Source organism: Malaclemys terrapin, chromosome 2 (genome assembly GCF_027887155.1).
Source record: "Malaclemys terrapin pileata isolate rMalTer1 chromosome 2, rMalTer1.hap1, whole genome shotgun sequence".
NCBI lineage: Eukaryota > Metazoa > Chordata > Testudines > Emydidae > Malaclemys > Malaclemys terrapin.
In genome coordinates this window covers 245,773,156-245,797,399 of record NC_071506.1, presented here as the reverse complement: position 1 = coordinate 245,797,399, position 24,244 = coordinate 245,773,156, and the positions used below count along the sequence as shown (strand labels likewise).

The following is a 24,244-nucleotide window of genomic DNA, read 5'->3' as shown; positions in this document are numbered from 1 at the left end:
TGGACGCGGCAGGTAAACCGTCCCGGCCCACCAGGGTGCTTATCCTGGCGAGCCGCGTGCCAAAGGTTACTGACCCCTGCTTTAGGTTCTTTGCATTACTGCTGAATTTAATAAAGCAGAATATAATGCAAAGCAGTGAATATAATAGAGGTAAGCTGGCCCACTGGGCTACAATTACATGTGTGGCAAGCTAAAGCCTTCAAACTCTACTTCTGTCTGCGCTCCCTGGCAGCAGCATCTTATAGTGCAGGGTGTATAAAATACAAGTTTTGGGTAATAGTGAGTGTCACGCATGGTTCCTATAAAGATCAAAGCTGGGGCTGTTAATGTAACTATTGCTATTCATGAGTTTCATAGTCATGCAAGTTTCAGGTTAATTATAAACCCTTGCTTAATCACTTTACAATAGGGCATCAGAGTCTCATCTAGGAATTATGCATATAGCTTTCTCACTTTTAAATTAAAGCAAATTCCTACCATTTTTACAAGAAATTAATTTGTGGTAGCATCCTAGGTTGTAGCAGCTCGGGATTTGCAAGCCCTGTTTTATATATGGAACAGTCAAGTGATGAATATTTTCAAATGATCCCTCACCCACCCAAGTACATGCTTCTGCAGTAGCCTGGCTGTCACTGGAAATGGCATAGGAGTACTCTAGTTTACCTTCTGTTCAATTATTGTTTTTTGCCTCTGGTTTAGAATACACATTTGCGTATTGTTAATATATAGATATATAAGTTGGGCTAAATGAATATGTTTTTACTTTTGATTTATAAGAAGGTGCAAGATTACTGCAGGAAGCACATACATAACTTAATATAGCAGAGTATTTTGGGGGGAGGGAGGGATTCCATCACCACAAGACAAAATTGCATTTCCCTTTAGTTAAAAGCCTTAGAGATAGGCCTTGTACTGTGCCCTAAACACAAACTCTGTCAGACTAGCAAAGGGACTCAGTATAGGGGCTTAGATTTCAGGCAGCAGTGAAGTTAGGCACTACTACTTATTTTGCCTTTGAGTTCCTAGGAATGGAGACTCTAACAGGTGACTTTTTATCCTTGTTATGGGGCTTGCAGGCAACTCTAGTGTGCTGCTGATCTATGCCCATGAAGTCAAACTGCAGAAGTACAAGGTCCCCAGATATATTTACCTGCTAGCTTGTGAGCTTTGATAGAAAATCTTCCCTGTCTTTTTTTTCTAAGGCTGGTCAGCTATTCCATTTTATTACCTCTTTGTCTGCAAGGGACTCCGTTCACCCATTGTCACCCTGTTGCTCAGGGGAGTACAATTTATTAGGTGTGGGGGGAGAATGCCCCCACCCAGTTGTGTGGACCAGGATTCAAACAGGGTGTGTGAATCCTTGCTGCTTAATTGTTGTTTTTTCTTTGACATAAACTTTTTCAGATTGCCTCTTCTCTAAAAGAGCTGGGTCTTATTAATTACACAACTAGCGGCATCCAATCCAGAGATATGGAAAAACCCAGAGTTACCCCCAAACAAAGCTCGCTGCATTTAGCACTATAAAAGGAGACAGTTTTTAATGCTAGATCTCAGGAGAACTTTTCATTGGCTATAAAAGCCTGCCTGGCAAGCTGAATGAGTGAGTTCTCAGCAAACAGGTGCTTATATTTGCTGTTAATACATTAAACTTTTCTCGTAAGATATCAGTTACCTCGTTTTAACCAGGATTTGTTTAGCTGCTTCTTTTGTTTTGGTTTGTTTAGCAAATTTTGTTAATAAATTGCCAGTTTGGCACCTGACACTTTTATTTGTAGAAGTTCGGTTCAATCATTGCCACACAGGAACATTTTGGCAAGTCACTGTGAGGTTTGCTTTTGCTGTTTCATGTGCTTGCATAATGCTCTTTACAGGATAAAGTTAGCAATTGAGAATTATAAAGAATTTGACCACAGCATCAGAGATCGTACAGATTCAGAAATCAGAAGCAGACCTTTCGAGCTAGATCCTCTGCTACTGTAAATTGGCACAGCTCCACTGAAGTCAATGCCAATTTAGAACTAGCTGAGATCTGGCCCAGGTGTTAGCAATCATGTCGTGTCGTGACCCACACAGTATATCTGCATTTTCCTTCCCTCTTTTGATGCATAGATGCCAAGGCTAGAAGGGACCACTGTGATCATTTAATCTGACCTCCGGTATAACACAGGCTGTAGACCTTCCCCAAAATAATTCTTATAGAACCAAAATAATTCCATGTATTAGATACCCCTATAGCAGGATTGGTCCCTGTTTTGTACATGTTTTGTCTGGTTTTGATGTGGATCCTTTACAGGTTTGCTTGATTCACTATTTGATGTGGTTCATGTTAATGCAACCTACCAAAACCGCTTTCATTAGCCAATTCAAGGTCCATATGTTACTGGCTGGTGGATACATGTTTTATGCACACTCTTCCTTGCCCCACACATAGCCACTTGCATACACTTACTCTATTATTTTAAAACCTCGATTGTTGGTAAAAAAAAAAAAAAAAGACTTCTTGCTATTGTATGTTAAATAAATACTTGAGCTGGCATTTGTGACAAGAGGGTGTGGAACATTTCTTTTTCTATCAAATATTTCCCCCAAGATAAATGGAAATCCTATTGTTCAGAAAGGATGACCTTACAAATGGACCAAAGGTTTAAAGCAAAAAGAGGAAAAACTTATCCATTTGGCATGTAGGTATCAAAACCAAGTGTGTTGCCAGTAAACTTAAACTGTGTGGAGGAAGTAGCTTTAAATAAAGTTAATAACTGTGTTGTTGTTTTCTTTTTAAATGAGCAGACTGTTTTCCTTTCCCTTTTTTTTTTTTTTTTTTTTTTTTTTTTTGTCTTCTTTAATCACAATCTAGGAATTTAAACAGCTTTTAATTTTGAATATCCTGAGTTTGTCCCTGCTTAGGGAAGTCCCAAAGATGCATAATTACTGCCTTGATTCTGTAAAGCTTATCAGAAGCAGACCTCTGCCTAGTTGACATCAGTGGGTCTTTGCACAGATGTAGAAGGGTGTTCTCACAGATCAGTTTCTAGAATTGGGGCCTAAATCCAATAGGAAGCTACAGTGCTTTACTGGCTTAAAGTTACAACTTCATTCTATTGTTGTTGTTTTTTCTCTTTTATTTTCAGTAGAAGTTCTGATACTTAGCACTTCTCGGGATCAGGCCCTTCAATTGTATATGCCATTATTTGCTTATGTCAGTAAAACACAACGATTTTCAAGAGGCTGGTTTGCGAGACTACACTGACTGGCCTCAGTTCTTGAGGAAACTGGTATCTGATAAGGGAAAACATGATTCATGAAACACGGCATCGAGTGGGTTCTTCAAATGACATTTAGATTTAGTAAAAACTCTTAAAAAGATTGAAAAGCCAGATAGGATTTTAGGTTTGAATGTCAGTGTTTAGATTTGGTTTTCCCAAATGATAACCTTGAGGATACTGGTTTTCTTTATATAGCTGAGAATAAATTTAGTACTGGAAATTGAGAGTTATAGTTAAGTGACTGCTTTCACTCAAACTAGTAGTTTTTGGCTTGTCCTTGTTGTAAAAACAAATAGGATGTGATTGCTCGGGAGCACAAAGGAATGTAAAACTGTAAAGACGACGACTCTGGCTAGTAGCACTTGCTTGAGTGCACAACTGTAGTGGCTCTGATCCTGTCTCATGGATTAACTCTATATCTACTGCGTTACTAATTTTCTGGTTATTATCTGTAGTCCCTGTTTCCCTTTTGAATTCTTGAGTCCTAAGTCATAAGATTTTTCCACAGGTCTCTTTTAACACTTTATTATTTGTAAGCAAAACATTTACAACTGCCAGATTTGCCACCCATCAGTTTTCAGATACATTTAAACAGGAGTCTGCAAAGCCTAAAACAAAAGCTCTCTTACTCTGCTGTTTTATGATGTGTAGAGAAGGCCTGAAAAGAGAGTGGTTGTTTTTTAAAAGAGGGCGGATTGGGGATTTGGGTCTCATCTCTTTTGGTTTTTCCTGGAAGATATTATGGATTATTGGAGAGCCAGTAGGACTATGTCACTCACACGTATTAAGGAAGCTACACCTGAGTGCATTAGATAGTAAGGGATTTTTAAAGCTTAAAACTTTTTAAATTAACCCCTATTTTATTGACATACAATTGAGTGAAAATATCTTTGCCAGAGCTCCTTCAATTAATGGCTGTGAAAGCTCCCTCCCCAGTTGTCTAATCTTCCAGATAGACCCCTAGCAAAATTCAGAGAGTCAAGTCTTGATGATATTCCTGAAATGGGAAAGTTTTTAAAAAAAAAAAAAAGCCTGAAAAAAGATAGCTCTGCTTCCTTTGTATGAACTAAGGTAAAAACTCAATTCCAGCACCCCAACACGCCCCTTTGACTCATGTGTTGATGGATCTATTCTTTTAGAGTATTTTCTTTTGTCATTGCTGTGATGCTGGCAAACCAGGTGCCAGCTCATGCCAAGGCGGCGTTGACCATTGAGAGATGCATAGCGGGAAACCAGTCTGGTTCACCTGTGTCAGTATTGTGAGGATAGATATTAGAGTTGTAAGAAAGTTTTTGGTGTTTAGACCTTATGAATAGCTTGTAGGATGCTGCATGTATTAGTTTCACTTATCTGTACGCTATGTTTTAAAGCAATACCAAATGTTTGCATTGTAACCCTCCGTAACTCGTAACACATCAAACAGGAAAGAAGCCTTTCTAATGCAAATGCTGGCTTCCTACACAAGATGTTAGGTTTTGCTCAGCCAGAAAGCTTTTGAAACCAAATGCACCATTGTGAGATACCAAAAGAACAAAGACTTTGTTAATTGAACTCCTCACTCCCTCTATGGGGAGGAGACCTGCACATAAACTCATCCCATCAGCTTGCACTCTGGGAAAAAGGAGATATAAATCCCTGACAAGGATAAACTAGGTACTTTTTTGCTGTTTGGGCTCTAAAGGGCCAAGAATCATTAAGCATAAGGAAAAGACACCCCCTCCCCTGATGTTTTACTGAGGTTAGCCCTAAAGGACATATGAAGTTTGCTTATCATAGAATTTTCTATTATCTTTTGGAATCTGCAACTGTAACTCATTTGTATGTGTTATATTACCTGCTTTAATCTTGTAAATAACTCTCACTTCTTTTTCCTAGTTAGTAAATCTAGTTTATTACAGGATTGGCTACAAGTGTAGTCTTTGGTGAGAGATGGTACAATTGACCTGGGGAAAGTGACTGGTCCTTTGGGGAATATTGTTATGATTTTTTTATGTAAGGGACCATTGGTCACAAAGACTAGCTTGCCTGGGTGGCAAAATAGACCAGAGTGCCCAAGTGGACTGACTGTCTGTGACTCCATGTTAAGGCTGTTATAGTGCTAGAGGAGTTCACACTTGATACTGGGTTGATGAAATCTAATTCTAGAACATACACCAGTTTGCGTTTTTTCCCCTGCTTCTTAATAGTCTGCCCTGAGGTTGGCACTCACGCTTGTGAGCCACTCCAGAAGGTATGACAATAGCATTCCATCATTCATCTCTATTTTTATTATATAAATATATGCATTATTTCTTTTTCCCCAGTGTTCAATGATATTTTGGGTTGCTGAGTAAGAGGTTTTCTTTGTACAGCTGCAAAATTTCCTCAGAGACCAACAGAAACTATTGCTTATGGAGGTACCAGTTCAGCACAGGGAAATTAGCAGTAGGAGTTGCAGATAGTTCAGCATTTTGACACTGCTACGATAGTTTATCATCGATGTCTCTGTCTTGATGTGCAAAAATGGTGTATTTTTCAATCCTTTTAGCTCCTTACTAGAGTACACCTGGGCCTGCTAACCACGCCCTACTAGCTACCATGTGGCCAGCTAATGTGGTTTGAAATATATTAGCTAGTATCTTAATGAGCGTCAGGACTTTGATCATGTTAAGCTAACTCAAGTGAACTAATGTGGTTGAAAAACAGGCATTGTTACACACACAAGTTGCACTGATTTATCTTAAATTGGTTTAGAATCACACCTTAAGTTAAACCAGTACAACTTTCTCATGTAGACAAGCCTGCCTGTCCTTTTTGCCCATCCAGACAGTGCCCTGGGAGCATCTGAAAGAAAGGAGTTAGTATATAGCTGAGTCTCAGACTTGCTTTAGGCATATAACATTGCTAAGGCACTGTAATTGCAATGATGCTGTGAACCTTAATTTTTCCCTCCCTTCCTCCAAGACCTTACCTATAGAATCAATAGACACTTTGTTTTCTGCTAGTTTTAATGAATGAACATAACTTTTGTAAATAAAAAAGCACAACGCTAATATAGTTCTTCAGAAGACTGCTACTGACTCTTCTTCCGTAGTGCATATTCTCTGTGTACATCTTTCCCCTCTTCCCCACCCCCACCCCCCTGCATTCTCTGCTTTCTGCTCTTCATCCAATTTTCCAACCATGTTGGAGTCTTCCTTTGAGTCCCATATGTGTTTAATTCTAACGTGGCTCTCTGCTGTGGTATTCTGGTAAAATCAAGAATAATGCATCTGCTACATCTCCTCTGTCTATCTTCTTGATATTTCCAGCTGACAACTTTGCCAAACGTTTTAAATACTGTCTTCCTGAGTTCATACTGATTCTCCTAAAGCAGCTTTTACTAATTAAACACTCCTTTTTGGTGTATCTAATAATTCACTCTAAAACCTCACTGTTAACTTGAGGTCAGACTGTCTGATCTAGAATTGCTTACTGTCTTTATCTTTCTCTCTCCCCACCCTCCTTAAATCCCTCACTTCCCATCTCTTCCTTAAATAGAACTTACTCTAGTATTTCAGTTCTGGCTGTGATCTCTGTGCAGCAGTTAGATTTCCTCTGACTTTTCCATTTCTATAGAGATGATCTTACTATGGGGCCTCATTCTTAACACCATTTTGTTTTGAGAAAGGGTTTCCTGCAGCAATTTCTCGCCTGGTTGAAGTTTGTAATCAGTCTATTGCTGTGGAAATTGTTGTGGTGCTGCAGGTTCAGTATTTGTGACTTCACTGTTGGATTAGATAAGAAGCAAAAAGGAGCTGTGGGGGAGGGAGAACCCTTGTTTAAGTAGGTCTTTGCGGGTTCACAATGTGTCATTTAAGATAAACAAGGAAAGAGGAACTGGATGTCTTTGTTCAATCTACAGGGATTTTTTTCCTCCAGTACCAAAAAAAAAAAAAAAAGAGGAAGGAATAGATAAAATCTGAGTGAGTGATCTAGTGACATTGACTTGGAACAGCATTTCCAGTATGTTTTCCTAACTTCCCAGAAGTGCAGGATGCATTGCTGTCCAATGGCCTTTATTGTACCAGACTGGTAGCAGTATTCCTGCGGACAGTCAGATCTAGCCCTGATCTCTTACTGGAGAGAAAGAGTTACCTTGACACAGGGCTTTGTGTGGAGAAGAAATAGGAAGAAAATCTGAATGGGGTGTCCTGGAGGGAGGACCCATAGTCCTCCACTCTCTTTTAGGAAAGAGAAAAAGATTTACATATAGATAGTAATAAAAATATCTTCATCACTTGTTCAATTCTATTAGTGATCGCTTCTAAAATTTTAAATTTTGAGAAAAATTTCAATATGTATGACATTTTGTCAGTTTTCACTTCTGGTCTCCTCCCCTATTCCATTCTAGATCTCTCTTGGCATATTATTAGTTCTAGTTGTTTAGAACTGTGCTTCTTATGTTACCGACATTTCTTGTTACCATAATGTTCAGTTAGCCTTGTTTCCTTGCCCTCCTTTTTTATGCATGCCTCGTTATCCTTCGCTGCCCTTGTTCTTCTAGCTTTTGTTAGGCAAGTCAAAAGGAAAAGAAATGCTAACAACTTGCCTATCTCACTTCAGATCTAAGAACACTTGTCTTCTGCAGATTTCAAAAATAACAGCGCATTTCACTCCTTGCCTTTCTACTTCTTAAATACATGTAGAAAAATAGTCTGTGACTAGTATTTAAGGTGGGACTCCTTATGAGGCACCATGTGTATGGTTATACGTTAGTGTCCGGGTCTACTGCAATACACGTGTATGTACATTTTTTTTTCAATATATGTTAGGATTTTTAACTATTAAATGTAAAACTGGGAACAAAACCCAGAATCTTTAATGACCAGAATATACTTCATGCTGATTTACTTTAAACTGGCACCCTTGGTTGCCAAGTTACAAAATGAGGTGTTTTGGCGATGATGAATTAAAATGGGATTTTTGTTTAGGGCTTTCTGGCACTTAGCATTCTTGCGCTTGTAAGTGCAGTCTTTGGCTATGTCTCCATGGCCCCGCAGTTCAGACTTCAGGGGTGTGAATTGCAGTATGCACTAGGGTGTTGCGCTCTGACTGCTCCCTGTGGACACTTCTGGCACAAACTAAAAGGTATCTAGTATGCATTAACATGCTGCATTAACACAAACTAGTTGTGACAGATATGGTAATTTCCTGCAGTATCCTTGGGAGACCTTATTGAATTAAGTTTACATTACTTTGGGTTCCATTATATTAAATAAAGAGTTTATGTGTTATTGCAGGTAGCGATCGTATGTAACTTCTCTACGGGGGAGATGTGAGACCTAGGGATTCAAAGGACTATATTGAACAATGTGCCAGACAAGAATGTGCCAAAGTGCTAAGTAGTTTTTCTGGGGAATATCTAGGGAGGGGTTAATGCAAATTCCCCACCTCTGGTTGTGCAAAAACCCAGCCTTTCGAAGCTATGCCCTGATGAGTGGACCATTGTCTGCTGATCACCTGTTGCATGAGGCCTCTATCAAAGGCCCAAGCTTTACAAAGGAAAGACTCAACTATTCATGGTGGTTCTGGTTCAGAATCTGAGACAGTTTAGAATTTGTAATCACGGGAATACCCTGTTGTGGGTTTTGAAGGACTGACACCTACCATAGCCTGAGGCTGGAGTTGGGGTGACCTCTGGTAAACGTTTTTGCATGGATGTAGGTTCTTTTATCGTTTTTAATTATGTTTTCTCTGTAATGCTTTCACCTTGAGAATAAATGTGCTTGCTCAGAAAGAACAGTGTGGTATCTTGTGACTGCAGCAATTATGCCGTTCATAGTCTCTGGAGAGAAAGCAAAGCACATCCGCTGGCCTTTTAGGCGGTCTGGCTTGCTGGGGAGAACTGTGCAGCCTCAAAAGACTCCAGTCAGGAGGGAGGGAGATGCAGGTCTCTACCCACAATAGGTGATGGCTGAGGAACTGGGAGCCTGACTGGGTGCCATCGAGAGACCACAGAGAAGGAACGCAGGTGCAATTACCTTGAATTGTGACTTCTTAGGTACCTTCTAATTTGCACCTGCAGGATCCACACAGGGGAGTTACAGTGCAGCACTGCACTCTAGTAGATACTGCAATTCACACCCCTGTAATACGAATTGCGGGGCCATGTAGACAAGCCTCTTGGGTGTAAATTTCTGAAAGGACCTAATATTTTCTTGCTGATGCATGGCCCATAAGGGGAGGTGCTGTTACTTGAAGGATTTCATTAGACAAGTTTTCATCTTCACTAGCATACTCAGTATTATTTAACCACTGAACTTTACAGGAAAGACTTGTTGCCCTCTTGCTTTACTTGCTATTATTTCTTGCTGCTTTAGTGCCTGTATGTACAGTTTAAAATAAAATTGAAATGGTTAATACTACAAAATATTTATACATGCAGCAGAACTTAATCCCCCTTACTGTTTTATATAAAAGAATTAGTGCTTATTTATAAATATAGTTGAAGTGAAAATGAGGTCATGCTCTGTTCCTTCTGCAGCACATGAAGAAATTAGTTGCATTTGGAGCATGAGCAACATGCTTGTCAGTGAGGAGTCTGGCTGAATTCCCATGAACAGGAAGGCGAGGGTTGCATCAGATTATCTCAGTGCTTTGGGGAATCGGGTATGCGGCGATAGGGGGAGGGAGTGGGATAGCAGCAGATTTGCGTAAAATGGGAGAGTGGGAGGGATGGGTCAGGCCCATACTTTGGGGAATGGGAGGGAGAGGATAACAGATGGCAAAGGGGAAGCCTGAGTAGTGCTTTAGTGAAAGGATGGAACCATTGCTAGCACTTCGAGCGCTGTGCTGAACACAGGGCATGGCTGCTGCTATGGTAGTGGCTATTGGGGTGGGGTCAGTCGGGGACTATTGTGGGGAGGGGAAACTGTCCTGGAAATAGAGGAACTTGGTAGCACAAGCCGCACAGTGTATATCTGGCTTCTTATCCATCAAATGCAATATGACGTAGCACATACTTTAAAGGCATAAGAGTGCCTCTAATTTGGACAAATAAATTGTACATCTGAAGGCACTTGCAGGAGTAGTTAGTTTCTGGAGTAAGGACAAATTAAGCCACTCCCCAGTAAAATGCACCATTGTGGCTGTTTCTGAAATTCTAGTGTGAATAAAGTTGTTCTGCCTCGGGCCATTGCTTTTTGCTGCTTATGCTGACTGGTTGTCTTCTGCCCAGATACTATGGTGATGGGTGCAGTATAAGCACCTCAATATTCTGTGCTAACAGCAGAGTAAAGATCAGGGGAGCATGGCAGGTTTCCTGCGGTGTGTGACAGAACCCATACATATAAATGATATATATGAAACATTGTGCTTGTGCATGCAGTACTGGCAGGGGGCAGCTCTATAGAATTAAGAAACCTCTCTGGAGGGCCATGACCTAAAATAGAGAATCATAGGTAGGGAAGATCGATAGCAATATACATCTGTATGTCAGAGATTACCATTGAGCCCTGTATCTTACTGTTAGCATCTTAGTTTGTTCTAACTAATACTACATATAACAAACGTTTTCCAAGGCTAATCATTGTGGTTGTCTGTCATTACAGAAGTGACGCTGAAGGTCCATGTAAGCGATGCCAGCACACATCAGCCGGTAACTGAAGCCTTCATTGAGATTTTTACCAACCAGATTTCCATTGCCTCTGGAACCTCAGGAGCAGATGGCACTGCCTTCATCAAGTTTCAGTATAAGCTGGGCAATCAGCTGATTGTTACTGCTACTAAACATGCTTATGTGCCAAATTCTGCACCATGGAAACCCACAAGATTGCCTGGTAAGAGATGTTTATTTTTGTTCGGAGGTAAGACTTTGCATCTAACGGAAGTTACAAAATTACGTGTGACTGACTTAACACTTAGGATTGTAACCCTGGGTGGCTGTGGGGAGAAAAATATTAGAGAGGCACACAAGCACCACTCATCTGGACATCTTTGTAAAAATTGATCTAAATCCTCTAAAATCAACACGTTTAGTCAGATTTCTTTTTGAAATTTGGTGTGCTTCAGGAGGGTGAAGAGTGGAGTTAGTGACTCAGATTTGGAGTCATTTGAGCGAAGAGTTCCAGAGATATAAACCTGAAACAGGCACTTTAAAAAGAAGTTTCTAGGTTGGGGGGAAGGGGTATAGCTAAAGAGCAAACTATTTATGAGATGCCGGTCACTGTGGTCTCAATCTGTTGAGTTTTACCCAAGGCAGCATGTGGCATCCACTAAATATTTGGAGGACCCAAACTGAGAAAAAATGTTAAGAAAATGTACTTTTTTTTTTTATACACTGTGCTTTTGCTAATACAAAATGGCTAACAGGTTTTCATTCCTGCCATTTTATGTGGTTTAAAGTGTGCCTTTTGTAAGTGCTCTTAAATCCAAATGATTAATCAGATTGCTTTGAAATTTGGTGTGCCTCATGGAGGGGCAGGGTATTGTTAGTGACCAAATTTGGGGTCAATTGGCTGAAGGGTTCCCAAGTTACATCCTGCCACCTCCCCCATGCCCCCAAAAAACCCCAGTTTCCTTCTGCTCCTTTATACTGTTAAACTGTGGGGTACTAATCACTGGGTGAATCACAGAGCTTGTTGAGTTTGACAGTAAGCTCACCCTGGATGGCTCTGAACTGACCCTTCTATTAACATAACTACAGACCAATTAATCACAAGCCCCCACCTAAGACAAAAGGAGTTTTGCACTGAGTGGCTGGCGGTGGCTACAATTTGTGAGTCAAGGGTGGCCATTTGATTTTGGGAGGACTGTGTGGGGGGGAAATTAGACATGTGAATGCTTCCTGAGAGGGGAAGAGTATTAGGGGGCAGAGGAGTGGAGGGATTTGGGGGAGAGGGGTTTGGGGCTGCAACGAGGGGAGGGGAGTTATAGAGGGGCATAAATGGGGACAAATGAGAGAGGTTGGTATGGTTAGATAAGGGGTTCTCAAACTTAATTGCATTGCCACCCCCTTCTGACAACAAAAATTACTACAAAACCCCAGGAGGGGGGACAGAAGCCTGAGCCTGCCCGAACCACACTGCCCCAGGCGCGGGAGAGGGCAAAGCTGAAGCCTAAGGGCTTCAGCCCCAAGTAAGGGGGTATAACCAAGTAAGGCCTGTAACCTGAGCCCCACTGCGGAAGGCTGAAGCCTTTGGGCTTCGGCCCCAGGTGATGGGGCTTGGACTGAAGCCCTGGGCCCCAGCAAGTCTAAGCCAGCCCTTGCAACCCAATTAAAATGGGGTACCATTCCACTTTGGGGCCCCAACCCATAATTTGAGAATCACTGGGTTAGATGTTTGGCTGTGTGTGTGTGTGGTGTTTTTGTGTGCTGTCCCAGCTCTGCGCAGACAGCTGACACAGCAGACCTTAAGCGAACCACCCAATGACCACAAGATCTGTTAAGGTACGAAGGCACCCAGCCAAGTTTATTGTTGATGAAGCATGGTACTAATATCCCGCAGACTCTACCAACCACTAATATATGTATTCCCATAACAATGGAACAGCTCAGTGAACGGCAGGACTTTCCGTTCCTCCCCAGGCTAGACAAAGACATTCCCTCTGGGATACATTTTTATACTCCAATACAAACAAAGGGCTGGTCTACACTTAGTCCGGACTTCGGACTAAGGTACGCAAATTCAGCTACGTTAATAACGTAGCTGAATTCAAAGTACCTTACTCCGGACTTACCGCGGTCCAGACGCGGCCGGAAGTCTCCCCCCGTCGACGCCGCGTACTCCTCTCGGCGAGCTGGAGTACCGGCGTCGATTGTGAGCACTTCCGGGATCGATCCGGGATCGATTTATCGCGTCTTAACCAGACGCGATAAATCGATCCCAGAACATCGATGGCGTGCCTCCGGACCAGCCGGTAAGTGAAAACTAGGCCAAAGTTATGTACTGCCCCACTGACATAGTTAGTTACTGCCCCTGACGTGGCTAATCATCACCCATAACCTTATACATGTTGCTTCAATTAAAACATCTCTTTTACATACTGTCATCCTGACCTTATCTTTTAGGGGTGGGGAGTCTGTGTGTTCCTAAAAAAAAAAAAAAAAACAAAAAAAAAACAACAAGGAGTCCGGTGGCACCTTAAAGATTAACAGATTTATTTGGGCATAAGCTTTCGTGGGTAAAAAAACCTCACTTCTTCAGATGCATCTTGTATGCCACTATGAGGTTTTTTACCCACAAAAGCTTATGCCCAAATAAATCTGTTAGTCTTTAAGGTGCCACCGGACTCCTTGTTGTTTTTGTGGATACTGTGACAAAGTTCCTCCACTATCTTGGTGGGTCCTGTGCTTATTGGCAGATTTTCTTGCCTCAGAGATTCACCATGTGGGTTGGGGAACAGCCCAGAGACCTTCCCCTCTGGAAGAACCCACAGTCCAGGTCAATTGGGAGGTTTGGGGGAACCCAGGCCCACCTTCTACTCCGGGTTCCAGCCCAGGGCCCTGTGGACTGCAGCTGTCTATAGTACCTCCTGTAACAGCTGCATGACAGCTACAACTCCCTGGGCTACTTCCCCATGGCCTCCTCCAAACACCTTCCTTATTCTCACCACAGAACCTTCCTCCTGGTGTCTGATAACACTTGTGCTCCTCAGTCTTCCAGCAGCACAACTCACTCTGACTCTCAGCTCCTCGCATTCACACCACAAACTGAAGTGAGCTCCTTTTAAAACCCAGGTGCCCTGATTAGCCTGCCTTAATTGATTTTAGCAGCTTCTTCTTAATTGGCTCCAGGTGTCCTAATTAGCCTGCCTGCCTTAACTGGTTCTAGCAGGTTCCTGATTACTCGAGTGCAGCCCCTGCTCTGGTCACTCAGGGAACAGAAAACTACTCATCCAGTGACCAGTATATTTGCCCTCTACTAGACTCCTGTACCCCACTGGTCTGGGTCTGACACAATACAGACTAACACGGCTACACCCTGATACTTGACAGTGTGTTCCTGTTATTCTTGGGGAATGATTTTGTAACATCCTTGATATTGGGATGTTCTGATACTACTTGATATCAGGATGTGCTTTTATGAGTACTCTGTGCACTTCTTAGGAATGTGTATTTCTGTAATAACAGCCCTCTTCACAGATTCTGTGAGCAGCTCCTGCCTCTTGCTCACGGCTTGTCTTTGCTTTATATTAGTAAATCTTTGACTATTACTTTAGCTCAGGCCTCGGGCCTCATACCAGGCCTCTGATACAAGGGCTTACGCCTCTGATTCTCTTCCTACTACAGCTGGGGGCTCAGATGAGGGAGGCATGGCACCTTCCAGCTCTGCCAGTGCACCCCAACCTTGCTAAATATGCACTCCACTGCTCTGCCAAGGGTCCCAACCCACTCTCCTTCTATCCCCCGCTCCTCTGCCCCCCAACTCCTCCTCCCTTCCCAAGAAGCATTCGCATGTCTAATTTTCCCCCCAAAGACTTTGGTTGGTACATGGGTGTTGGGGTGCACTGGCAGAGCTGTGGGATGCTGGAGTGTTGGGGTGCTTTGGCAGAGCTGTAGAGCGTGGAGGCATGGAATTCACATCACTGCCATCTTGACCGCTGAGGGCAAAGAAATATGCGTGCTGCCAGGCTTGCCAACATATTGACTCTGGGAGATTCTTGGAACATGAGGTTGCAGAAGTTTGTGGGGGAGCAAAGAGTACACCATGGCATAGGGATTGTTGACTATGGGCTGATTTGGGTCAGTACACAAATTGCGGGACATGATATATACAACTGCCTAAATCACATCTTAACTCCTATCAACAACATACCTTTTTTTTTTTTTTTTTTTCTTGTTCAAAAGACTAGGAAGTTCACTGGCAAAATACTACACTAATGCAGAGTCAAAGTTGCTTGGGGGTATGTCATCCCCTTGCAGAATGCTTTGCTCAGCAAAACTCAAACTTCTGAAAACCTGGAAATGCAGAGTTAAGGTTTCTCATGCAACCTTAACTCTGACCTCTTTCAGCAGTGATCCAGTATGCCCCATTAACACATACAGCTTTACTCTGCCGGCCCCTCAGTTTGCTCCCCACCCCCGGCTCAGCACTGCTTGAGAGCCCGAGTTCCAACCTGAGTCGCAGTGTCAAAGCAATGTCTACACAGCTATTTTTAGACTTGCTCTGAGATGCAGTGTAGACATACCCGGGAAGGTTAAGTGACTTTCCCAAGGTCAGACAGCAGGTCTGTGCCTCTTCCAAAACTGGAAACTGCTTTGGTGGTTATCCTTTTTCTGTAAAAACTCCTTTAGTTCTATCAATCACTGAAGTCTCAGCTTCTTTAGCATTCTTCTTATATTTCCTAAAGACACAACTGACCTATCATTAGTGCATGCATTGCCAATTGACTCTTATATGTTTTTAATTTTTCTCTTTCCTCTCCTGTTTCTTTTGAATAAAGCGTGCCCTTACATGGCATGTTTTCTTCTGATGTTAACCTTGAGAGAGGGCAATCAAATGTGATGCTATTGTTTTGATAAGCCATTGAAATCTGATAAGCAATGGCTCTGTATACACGTTTTATCAAGACTTTTTTTCTAGGCAGCTGAAATAAGAGCACATTTTGGAAAAACAAAGATTTCTTTGGCCCTGGTCATTCTTCCATGAAGTCAATAGGCAATTTGCCATTGAGTTCAGTGGGAGCAGGATCCACCCTTTGTCTTCTTTACCTTGAACTTAATCCCTCTCCTGATTAAATGGCCACGCAAAACATTGCAACTAGATACATATAATGCAGATTCAGTATGGCCAAATTGAAAACTTTCTGTACTTTGTCCCTTTTAGAGAACACCATTATTCAGTAGTTTCGGCCCCAAATACTTAGGTTTTATGGAGGATTTTTTTAATTACAAAACTGAATATTAAATGTTTGATTTTTTTTTTTAAATATAAAGAATATTTTTAAATTTAAACATTCATGTTGGTGTTTACAACCCAGACATTGCAGCGCTCTCCTAGTTCATGAGAACCAAAAAGTGAAGTGGACTAAAAATAGAAATGAAATTGATCAGTCCAAGCTGAGTGGCATTCCAAAAGTGAAACAAACAGCATATTTAGGCTCTGATCTTGCATCAAATTCTACGTCTGCAGAGCCCAGCACCCAAATGGATCTTAATGTCGGGCCACAGTTTAAGTGACTTCTCAATTAAGTTGCTAAAACTTACTTAGTAGTAATACCGAGTGTATGGGTCAGGCTCTGCTGTGTGCTTTGCCACACGGACCAGGTATACCATTCCAGGCAGCAATCAAGTGTGTTAATCTTAAATTGTGGCTGGGGGGGGGGGAGAAAGGGGAGATTAACTAATAAAACATAACACTGAAAGGCTATGCAGCCACTGATCTAGTGATGCTGCTATAATAACTTAAGGTGAAAGTGTCTGGGGGGGGTGTATTTTCATAATTTGTGCACAAAGTAATTTGGTCTAAATATCAACAAAAATAATTACCAGGATTTCGCCACTTAGTTAGTCCTTCTCCTTAAATTACTTAGCTGGAAGCTGCAGGAGAGAAAAGATTGGGGAGGGGGTTGGGGAGAACTCTTTAAAAAATTATTTTATGAACACAGCAAAATTCCCTCTCTAATTAAAGATTAATTTAGACATTGTTTTAACTATTTATAAGTGCATAATAGAAAAGACACTATTTGTACTACTTGTATATCATGCATGTTGGGGTTTTTTAATGACTTTGGGAATTACCTTGAGTGTGAAAGGTGCTGTGTAATCAAATACAGTGTATATGTATAATAGATCCCTCTGTCTGATGAACCAGCTCTTTACACTTCAAAAATTCTATCTTGTTCTAATAGAACTCTCCCAAGAACGCAGTAGGAGAGACTCAGATTACCCAAAATAAAGGGAAGGTGTTGCCATTGATGTGTCTTCATTTTGGTTCCCCAAATGTTCCCAAACTACTTGATTATATCCTGAGCTCCTAATGTAAAGAACATATTAGAATTTACATCTTGGGAGAAAGAGCTCAGGGCACCTCATTTGTCATGCTGAGAAAAAGCCCAAGGGAAGTTCAAAGGTTACCTATGCACTGTGGCTCAGCATGTGAGGGGAAAGACATTGGCACATATTCTTGTATTCAGCTCTCCAGGGTGCTTGAATTACATTGGCTTTCACTCCTACAAATTAAATTACTGGAGTAAGAGCAAACAGTTTTTCTAATTGTGTGGCTTTTATACTACCTTCTCTATAGCTCTTCTTTTAATGTGCCTGATGTGTAAATCCACTTTGACATGTAGAATATTAAAAAGGAAGTTCTTATTATGAAATAGCTGCAATTTGAGTTATAGTCAATTTTATTCTGTGATTTCACCAGTACTCATGTGAACTAATGAGGAGTTACGTTTTATTAAGTGGATATGGTCAATGTATTTCTCCTAATTTAAAAATGACATTTCATATTTTAAAAAGTATTTTGAAAGCTTGAAACAGAAATCCAATGTATTTCTGTTTTGGTTACAACAGGGTCTTTATTGGTGCTGGGGTAAAAGAAAATATTAATTCAGAGGAAGATTTTCTAAAGCTCCTAAAAGTCAATGGGTCCAGTGCCCCTAAATCGCTTAGGGTCTTTTAAAAAAAATCTCTTCCTCAGATTGTGGTAACATACAAAATATTCTAGACACTTTGCAAATGCAGATTAAGAGACAACACCTGCATCAAAGAACATAACATCCATGAGGAATTCCTCCTCTTTCCCTCCTCCCATCCCTAAAGCACTGGAGCGGATGCAGAGCTGCTCCTTGCTGTTGCTACAGTCGCAGGGTGAAGTATGCTCAAGGACTGCTGTGGTACATATCCCTTGCTCTGCATGCAGAGAAGATTTGGCATGCAGGTGCCTAGTGCCCACCCACACAATTCCCCCAAGAAACTCATGTGTGCTAAGGCAGATGAAGCCTTTGTTTCCATTGCAGCAGACTTTCTGCATCCTTCTCATTTTCTATACCACATAGTAGAATCACGCTGGTTCTGCTGCATATAGGACCTTCTGTACTGGGCTGATGGTGGGTGGGCAGGCTCAGTTCTGTAAAAACTCGGGAGTATTTTGCAAAAAGGTAAGCACAAAAGCTTAACTCATGTTGATACAGAATCACCACAATACTTTGCACTTTTATAGTGCATTTCATCTAAGTACCTCAAAATACTTCATAGTTAAGCCTTACTACACCTTTCTGAGGTAAGTAAAATCATTTTACAGATTAATCAACTTAGGCCCAGGTAGATTCCGGGTTTCGCCTAAGATTCCATATTAAGTCATTAGTGGAGCTGGAAATAGAAGCCAAGAGTCCTGACTCCGAATTTTCTGTTTCATACTCTACTTCCTCTCAAGTGTGTTCAACTTCACCAGAGGCAGAAAGTGAAATATGTTGTTTGGATCAATAACAAATTAGTCTGTCAACCTAGTTACTTGGTTTATAAAACACACCTGAGCAATTTTGTGTATACAAAATATTTGCTTTTCAGTCTTTTTATAGTGTTTTGGACTGACTGTCCTTCTAAGGGTAATAGAGAAAAAATATACTTTTGTATTCAAGAGAATTGTTAACAAAGATGAGAGAATCTTGGATTTAGACATCTTTTTAATAACAATTAAAAAAAAAAAAGAATTCAAATATATCCCACTCAAACCACTTTCCTTCTACAGTGTTTTCTTCTCTGAGCCTTGGACTTCTTCCTGAACGATCAGCTACTCTAATGGTCTATGACGACGTAGTCCAGATAGTTTCGGGATTTCAAGGTATGTTTGTTTGTAGAAGTTGGAATTGGAATTTAAACCATATTTAAAAAACAGTGGATGAAATCCTGGCCCCACTGAAGTCAGTTGGCCAGGATTTCAGCCTGTGTGCTTAAGAGTTTAAATCTGGGTCCCTAATCTAGATCATGACTTTGTTAAATTATTTTATGTCAAAGTTCAACCCTGTCTACATGTCAGTAACCTGAGGGTAAACCAGTTTGAACTTCAATGTATACAGGAGTTCTGGTCGATCTCCCAGAATTTCTGCTATTCTTCTATCTCAGAATTTCTTACCTTTTGGTATATTAAATAGAGCTAGAGATGGAAGTTCCAAAAACTTTATTGGCTTCTTATTCTGTCATCTAACATCATGGAACCATGTTTAGTTATAAAACTTGTGTCTGTTATTCATTCTAATTTGCTTCCTTCTTACTGCTGTGATTACTGTGGTTGGATTTAAAGGATAAAGTATGCGGCATAGAGACCTCATCACATGACCACAAAAATGCAAACTAATGTAGCGGCAATAACAGTCAGGTGGACACACTGTTGCGACTTCTGAATGTACAGCTGAATAGCAGAATTGAAGGTTAATTCACCCACCTATTTATCTGTCACTCAAGTACTGTAAATTAGACCCAGGTCTAATTTCATTAGAATGATTTGATTTACTGAGGTTAGTCTGTTAATGAAGCTCTTACAGATGCTTTGATAACCTTCAAATTAAAGCCAGGACCTCTTTCTGCCTGTTATCTTACCTGTGCATGCTGGTAGGAAAGCATGCAGTAGTTTTCCATCTAATTTTTAAATATCCTCTTATCAGAAAATTAATGAAAAACAATGAGTGTTACTTTTCTTTACTGTTTTGTAATCCTGTAAAATGGCCATGCCCCAATGGAATATTAATATAATAAGGATTTCCTAACATTTTTATGGGCAGAAATCAGCCAGACACAATAGGCTTTTCGTAAGTGAGAACTCTGGTGTGGAAGAATCACTAAACAGATTATATAACTGATGGAACACTGTTAAAGAGGGCTATATAACAACCCAGCTATAGTACATGCATTCTGCAGTTTGAGAGCTGAGGTTATGAATTTAATTAATAAAAGGCAGAGAAGACATTGAACCTCCAGAGCCTTCATCAGATAAACCATGAAACAAGGGTTACAGCATTATTCTATTAGCGTGCCGGTGTTAGAGATTCTCATTCTTCTGCAAGTTTGCTAACAAATTTCACAATTCACTGTACAATAAAAATCTTTTCATGGAAAATTGAGGCTAACAGCTTCCTTACAGCTTCCCTTGCTTTGCCTCTTTGAATAAAGATGGCTTGGTGAGAAACAGAAATGCAAACAGTACCTGTCACACCCATCTGGCTGCCACCCCCACTTTTTCTTGAATCAGAACGTCTGAAGAAGAGAAAGAGAGGCTGGAGCACAAAGTATCCAAAATGCTGTTAACTATGGAAATTGGCTGATACCTAGATTCCCATCTTCTCAAAGTAAAAACCGCTCATAGGAGCTATGCTCTCTTCTTAACTTGGGAATTCTTTCATATCCTTATTTTTCTATAAAAACCAACAGTGGACATCTGTATTTCTCTTATGTTGAAACATGAATGGGGAACAACATAAGCATTTAATCAAGAGCTGGGAGGGGCTCTCCCTAATCCCTACCCAAAACTTTTATGGCTTGATTCTTCTCTCATTTATACTGAAGTAAAACTGGTGTAGATTCAGTTACTTCAGAGGAGTTAATCAGCATTTTTCCCAGTGTAAACGTAAGAGCTGAATTGGGCTTACTCAAGCCACTGAGATTATATACAGATTGGGAACTCTACGGCGCAGTGATCAAAGATAGAGAAGAGCCTGCCCAGCACAAAAGTTACTAGTTGCCATTGAATAATTAATAAGATGAACAACTAAATATGCCTTTGAGAAGTTTGTTTTCAAGTTTGCTTCCAACCTCATTCTCACGCTGAAGGTACAATTCACTGCTGTACTCTGGAAGTAATTGCGCAGATGGAGTTTGCCAAGCATAGGTTCTTTAAGGTTATGCAGAGGAGTGATGCCATCTAAAATGGGCTAAAATACCAGTTTATCAACAAGCAGGGTTGAGTACTCAATTTATGGGAGCTATAGAGATCTTCTCTCTCCATTAATACATAAAAGTAATGTCAGGCATTCTTTACAATATCTTCCCTACGCTGTTGCACTAGGCCAACCATGCTTCAAATGGTTATTTTGCACACATTGAAACACAAACAGCAGAATGACTCCACACTGCCTACCCTGAGCTGGATTACGGTTTGACCTGGCATTCACACTAAGGACTGCCTTAAATCGTTTCTGAGGAGGGGCTAATAGCATGTGAGGATATTGTGAACTGGGGAGTGTGGGGGTGTGTGTGCAGACAGGTGACTCTCAGCCGGTGAAATAAGGAATTTTGCCAGCTTAAGGAGTTGTAAGCTCTGACAGCTGACTAAGATGATGGCTATGAAAGTTGACAACCCACTCTTAGTGCCAGTGGCACTTGATCTACAGAGCCTCTTCAAAGATTGGGAGAAACTTGCGCCCATTGCTGTTCCTCTGAGCCATTGGTTGAGGTGCTTTTTTTACTTAGAACCAAAAGTGTAGTTCAGTTAATCAGAGACACAAGTTTTTCACCTTGATACATTTCTCCAGTGTAGAGAAGGCCTTAGCAATATGCATATCTTGCACTAATAATATGTACTGACTCTTTCCATTAAAGAATTTCAAAGCATCTTACTTACAGAATTATGCCTGCATTTGAGGGGTAGAGATCGGTAAATATTACTATTCTTTTTACAGCTGGGGGAGGGAGGGGAGAACAAGGCACAAAGATCTTAAGTGATTTACCAAAGGGCACATAGCCAGTCTGTGATCAAGAACTCAAAGTTTTCTCAGTCCTATGCTACAAGACAAAGTTTGTACCAACTTTATCATCTGTAGTATTTGAGGAAAGTGAGATTCACTTTAAATGTTTTGCCCCTTTGTAAAAATATTTTCAGTAACAAGTTGGCAGCACTCAGCTCTCACAGGCTGTGCTATATCAAGTTTCCTTAAAATATAATTTATTACTCTCAATAAATTATTGTGCTAACAGGCTCAACAAGAATTACTTTGTTTTTTAATTCTTAATTACATGAATCTTCAAAAATATAATATTGGTACTTGGCAACTTGATTGATTAATCTTAATTATATCCATACACCGCAGCCTAAAATCCTGCAATTTTACATTGAACTGTTACAGAGATAATCCTAATTCTGCTTTCTTTTTTGTTGTTGTGTTGTTGTTGTGGATCCTTATCCATTTGGAACATATGCACACACAAAGCAGTGCAGGCAGAGATTGTTGAATGTTTGAACAGATCTGTCCCTGAGGTACAGCAACTATTATCATATTGCACAGCATTGGGGAGATAAGTTTTTTTTGTTTTGTTTTGTTTTGTTTTTTTCCCCTTGAGTTCATTGAAGTTGATGTCTTTAGTCTGTAATGTTGCTGTATTCCATTTAGGCCTGGAAACTGGCTAAGAGAGATTTCTTCCTGTTTCAGAAATGTGTTTAATTGCTGTATTAACCATTTAAGGATAGTATTAGTTTTAAGAAACTGGTACAATTATTTCAAAAACATTCCAGTGATTAAAAACATTTTTTTTTTACTCAGCGTTACAGTTTTCCTTGCAAAATTATCAACTTTCAAAATGTTGCTTTAAAAAAAAAAAGGGTTCAATACAATTGTGTTGGACAAATAAAGCTTTGTGCATGTCATCAGTGTTTATTTGGGAGGCAGATGAAATTAAAGCTAAACTGTTTGGATCCATCTGTGTACAGATGCTGCAGTCTTTGTTCGGTGGCAAAGCTTGAATTGTGTGAAATTCTGTGTTTTGTTGTAACAATAACTCATGTCTGGAAACTAATTAAAGAAAACTGAGAGGCGAGACTAGACTCCTGGTTAGTGGCTTAAGCCTTAAAAATAAGGTGCCTGACTTATCACTCGTACATCAGTTATTCTGTGAAGTAACTTGGTTGACTTCAGTGAAGTGACCTGCTTAAAACTGGTGTAACAGTGTGGTGGAACAAGCCCATCCATATTATGGTTTGGGCATCTTAGAATGGTCATAATTTACAGTCAGAGCAGAGTGTTGTTTGGCTCTTGATCCTGTGTCACTTAGGGAGCATCCTTTGAGTATTGAAAAGAGCTCTTGGGAATAAAGTAGCTTTGCCTCCAACAGCTGTTTTAAATCTCCATTTGCTTGTTGTCTTAAAGCTTGCAGATGGGGCCTTGCTGAGTGCTGCAAGAGATTGTGAATGGTGAGAATCCTTTGAAAAAGGTTATTGGTTTCCTAAAGTGGATGTTTAAAGGAGACTGTTCCAGTCCTCAAACTTAGGACTGGAAATGGAGGTAGTAAGAGTCCTCCCACAGCCTAGTAGACATCTTGGCTGCGTTGGCCCCGTCAAAGGTGGCTCTCCCTCCTTAGTTAAAATCCTTTGTCAAACCCCATCCTCTCTGCCCCCCACTTCAAAGAGGACAAAAAGAAGTACTTTGTCCCTGCCAAAGCTTATGAGTACTTGTACTCTTCCCCCCCCGCCCCCCCCCCAGCCCCAGGGTCTCTGCTGGTATCAGCAGCCAATGAAAGGACAGGCAGGCGCTGCAAGGGTTGACCCCCGAGGCAAAAGACTCAGAGAAACTAGACCTCTTTGGTAGAAAAGTTTATTCTATTGGCAGTTTACAGTTTCACATCTCCGACCCACAGGCATTGCTAGGGAGGTATGACTTCAACATCTGGGACTCGCTCCCTTAGGAATCCAAGCAGGAGTTCTCTAGAAGGGAAGGTGATAGTCAGGGCTTCCTTGCAAGCTGCCCTGGATGTAGCAGATAGATCTATGGTGGCCATGCTCTTGGCTCCAGTCCTCTGGCCTACCGGCAGAGGTCCAGCAGTCCCTTCAGAACCTCCTGTCTGAAGGGTCCTTACTCTTCTCAGAACAAACAGATGTGAAGCTCCCCGGCCTGAAGGACTCCAGAGCCACCGTCAAGTTCCTGGGTCTGTATGCCTTTGAGGAAACATTTCAGACCCAACAGCCCACCTGTTTCTCAGCTATGCTGCCCTGTCAGGACCCGCACAAACGGCGAAGTAGAGTCTTTAGGCACAGGCAACTTCCCCCCTCCTCATCAGCATCACTCCCTGGCCCTCCCAGACACGCGGGGGG

The 24,244-nt window shown here is 41.1% G+C and overlaps 1 protein-coding gene across 1 annotated transcript in view; it reads left to right on the top strand.

Annotated features, from left to right (window-relative positions):
• The window catches only part of FAM171A1 (family with sequence similarity 171 member A1), a 133,840-nt gene that overhangs the window by 64,386 nt on the left and 45,210 nt on the right, over positions 1-24,244 (top strand). The window contains exons 2-3 of the mRNA XM_054020578.1: positions 10,835-11,062; positions 18,920-19,012. Of these exons, the coding sequence (XP_053876553.1) occupies positions 10,835-11,062; positions 18,920-19,012 (321 nt within the window). The remainder of the gene's footprint in view (positions 1-10,834; positions 11,063-18,919; positions 19,013-24,244) is intronic.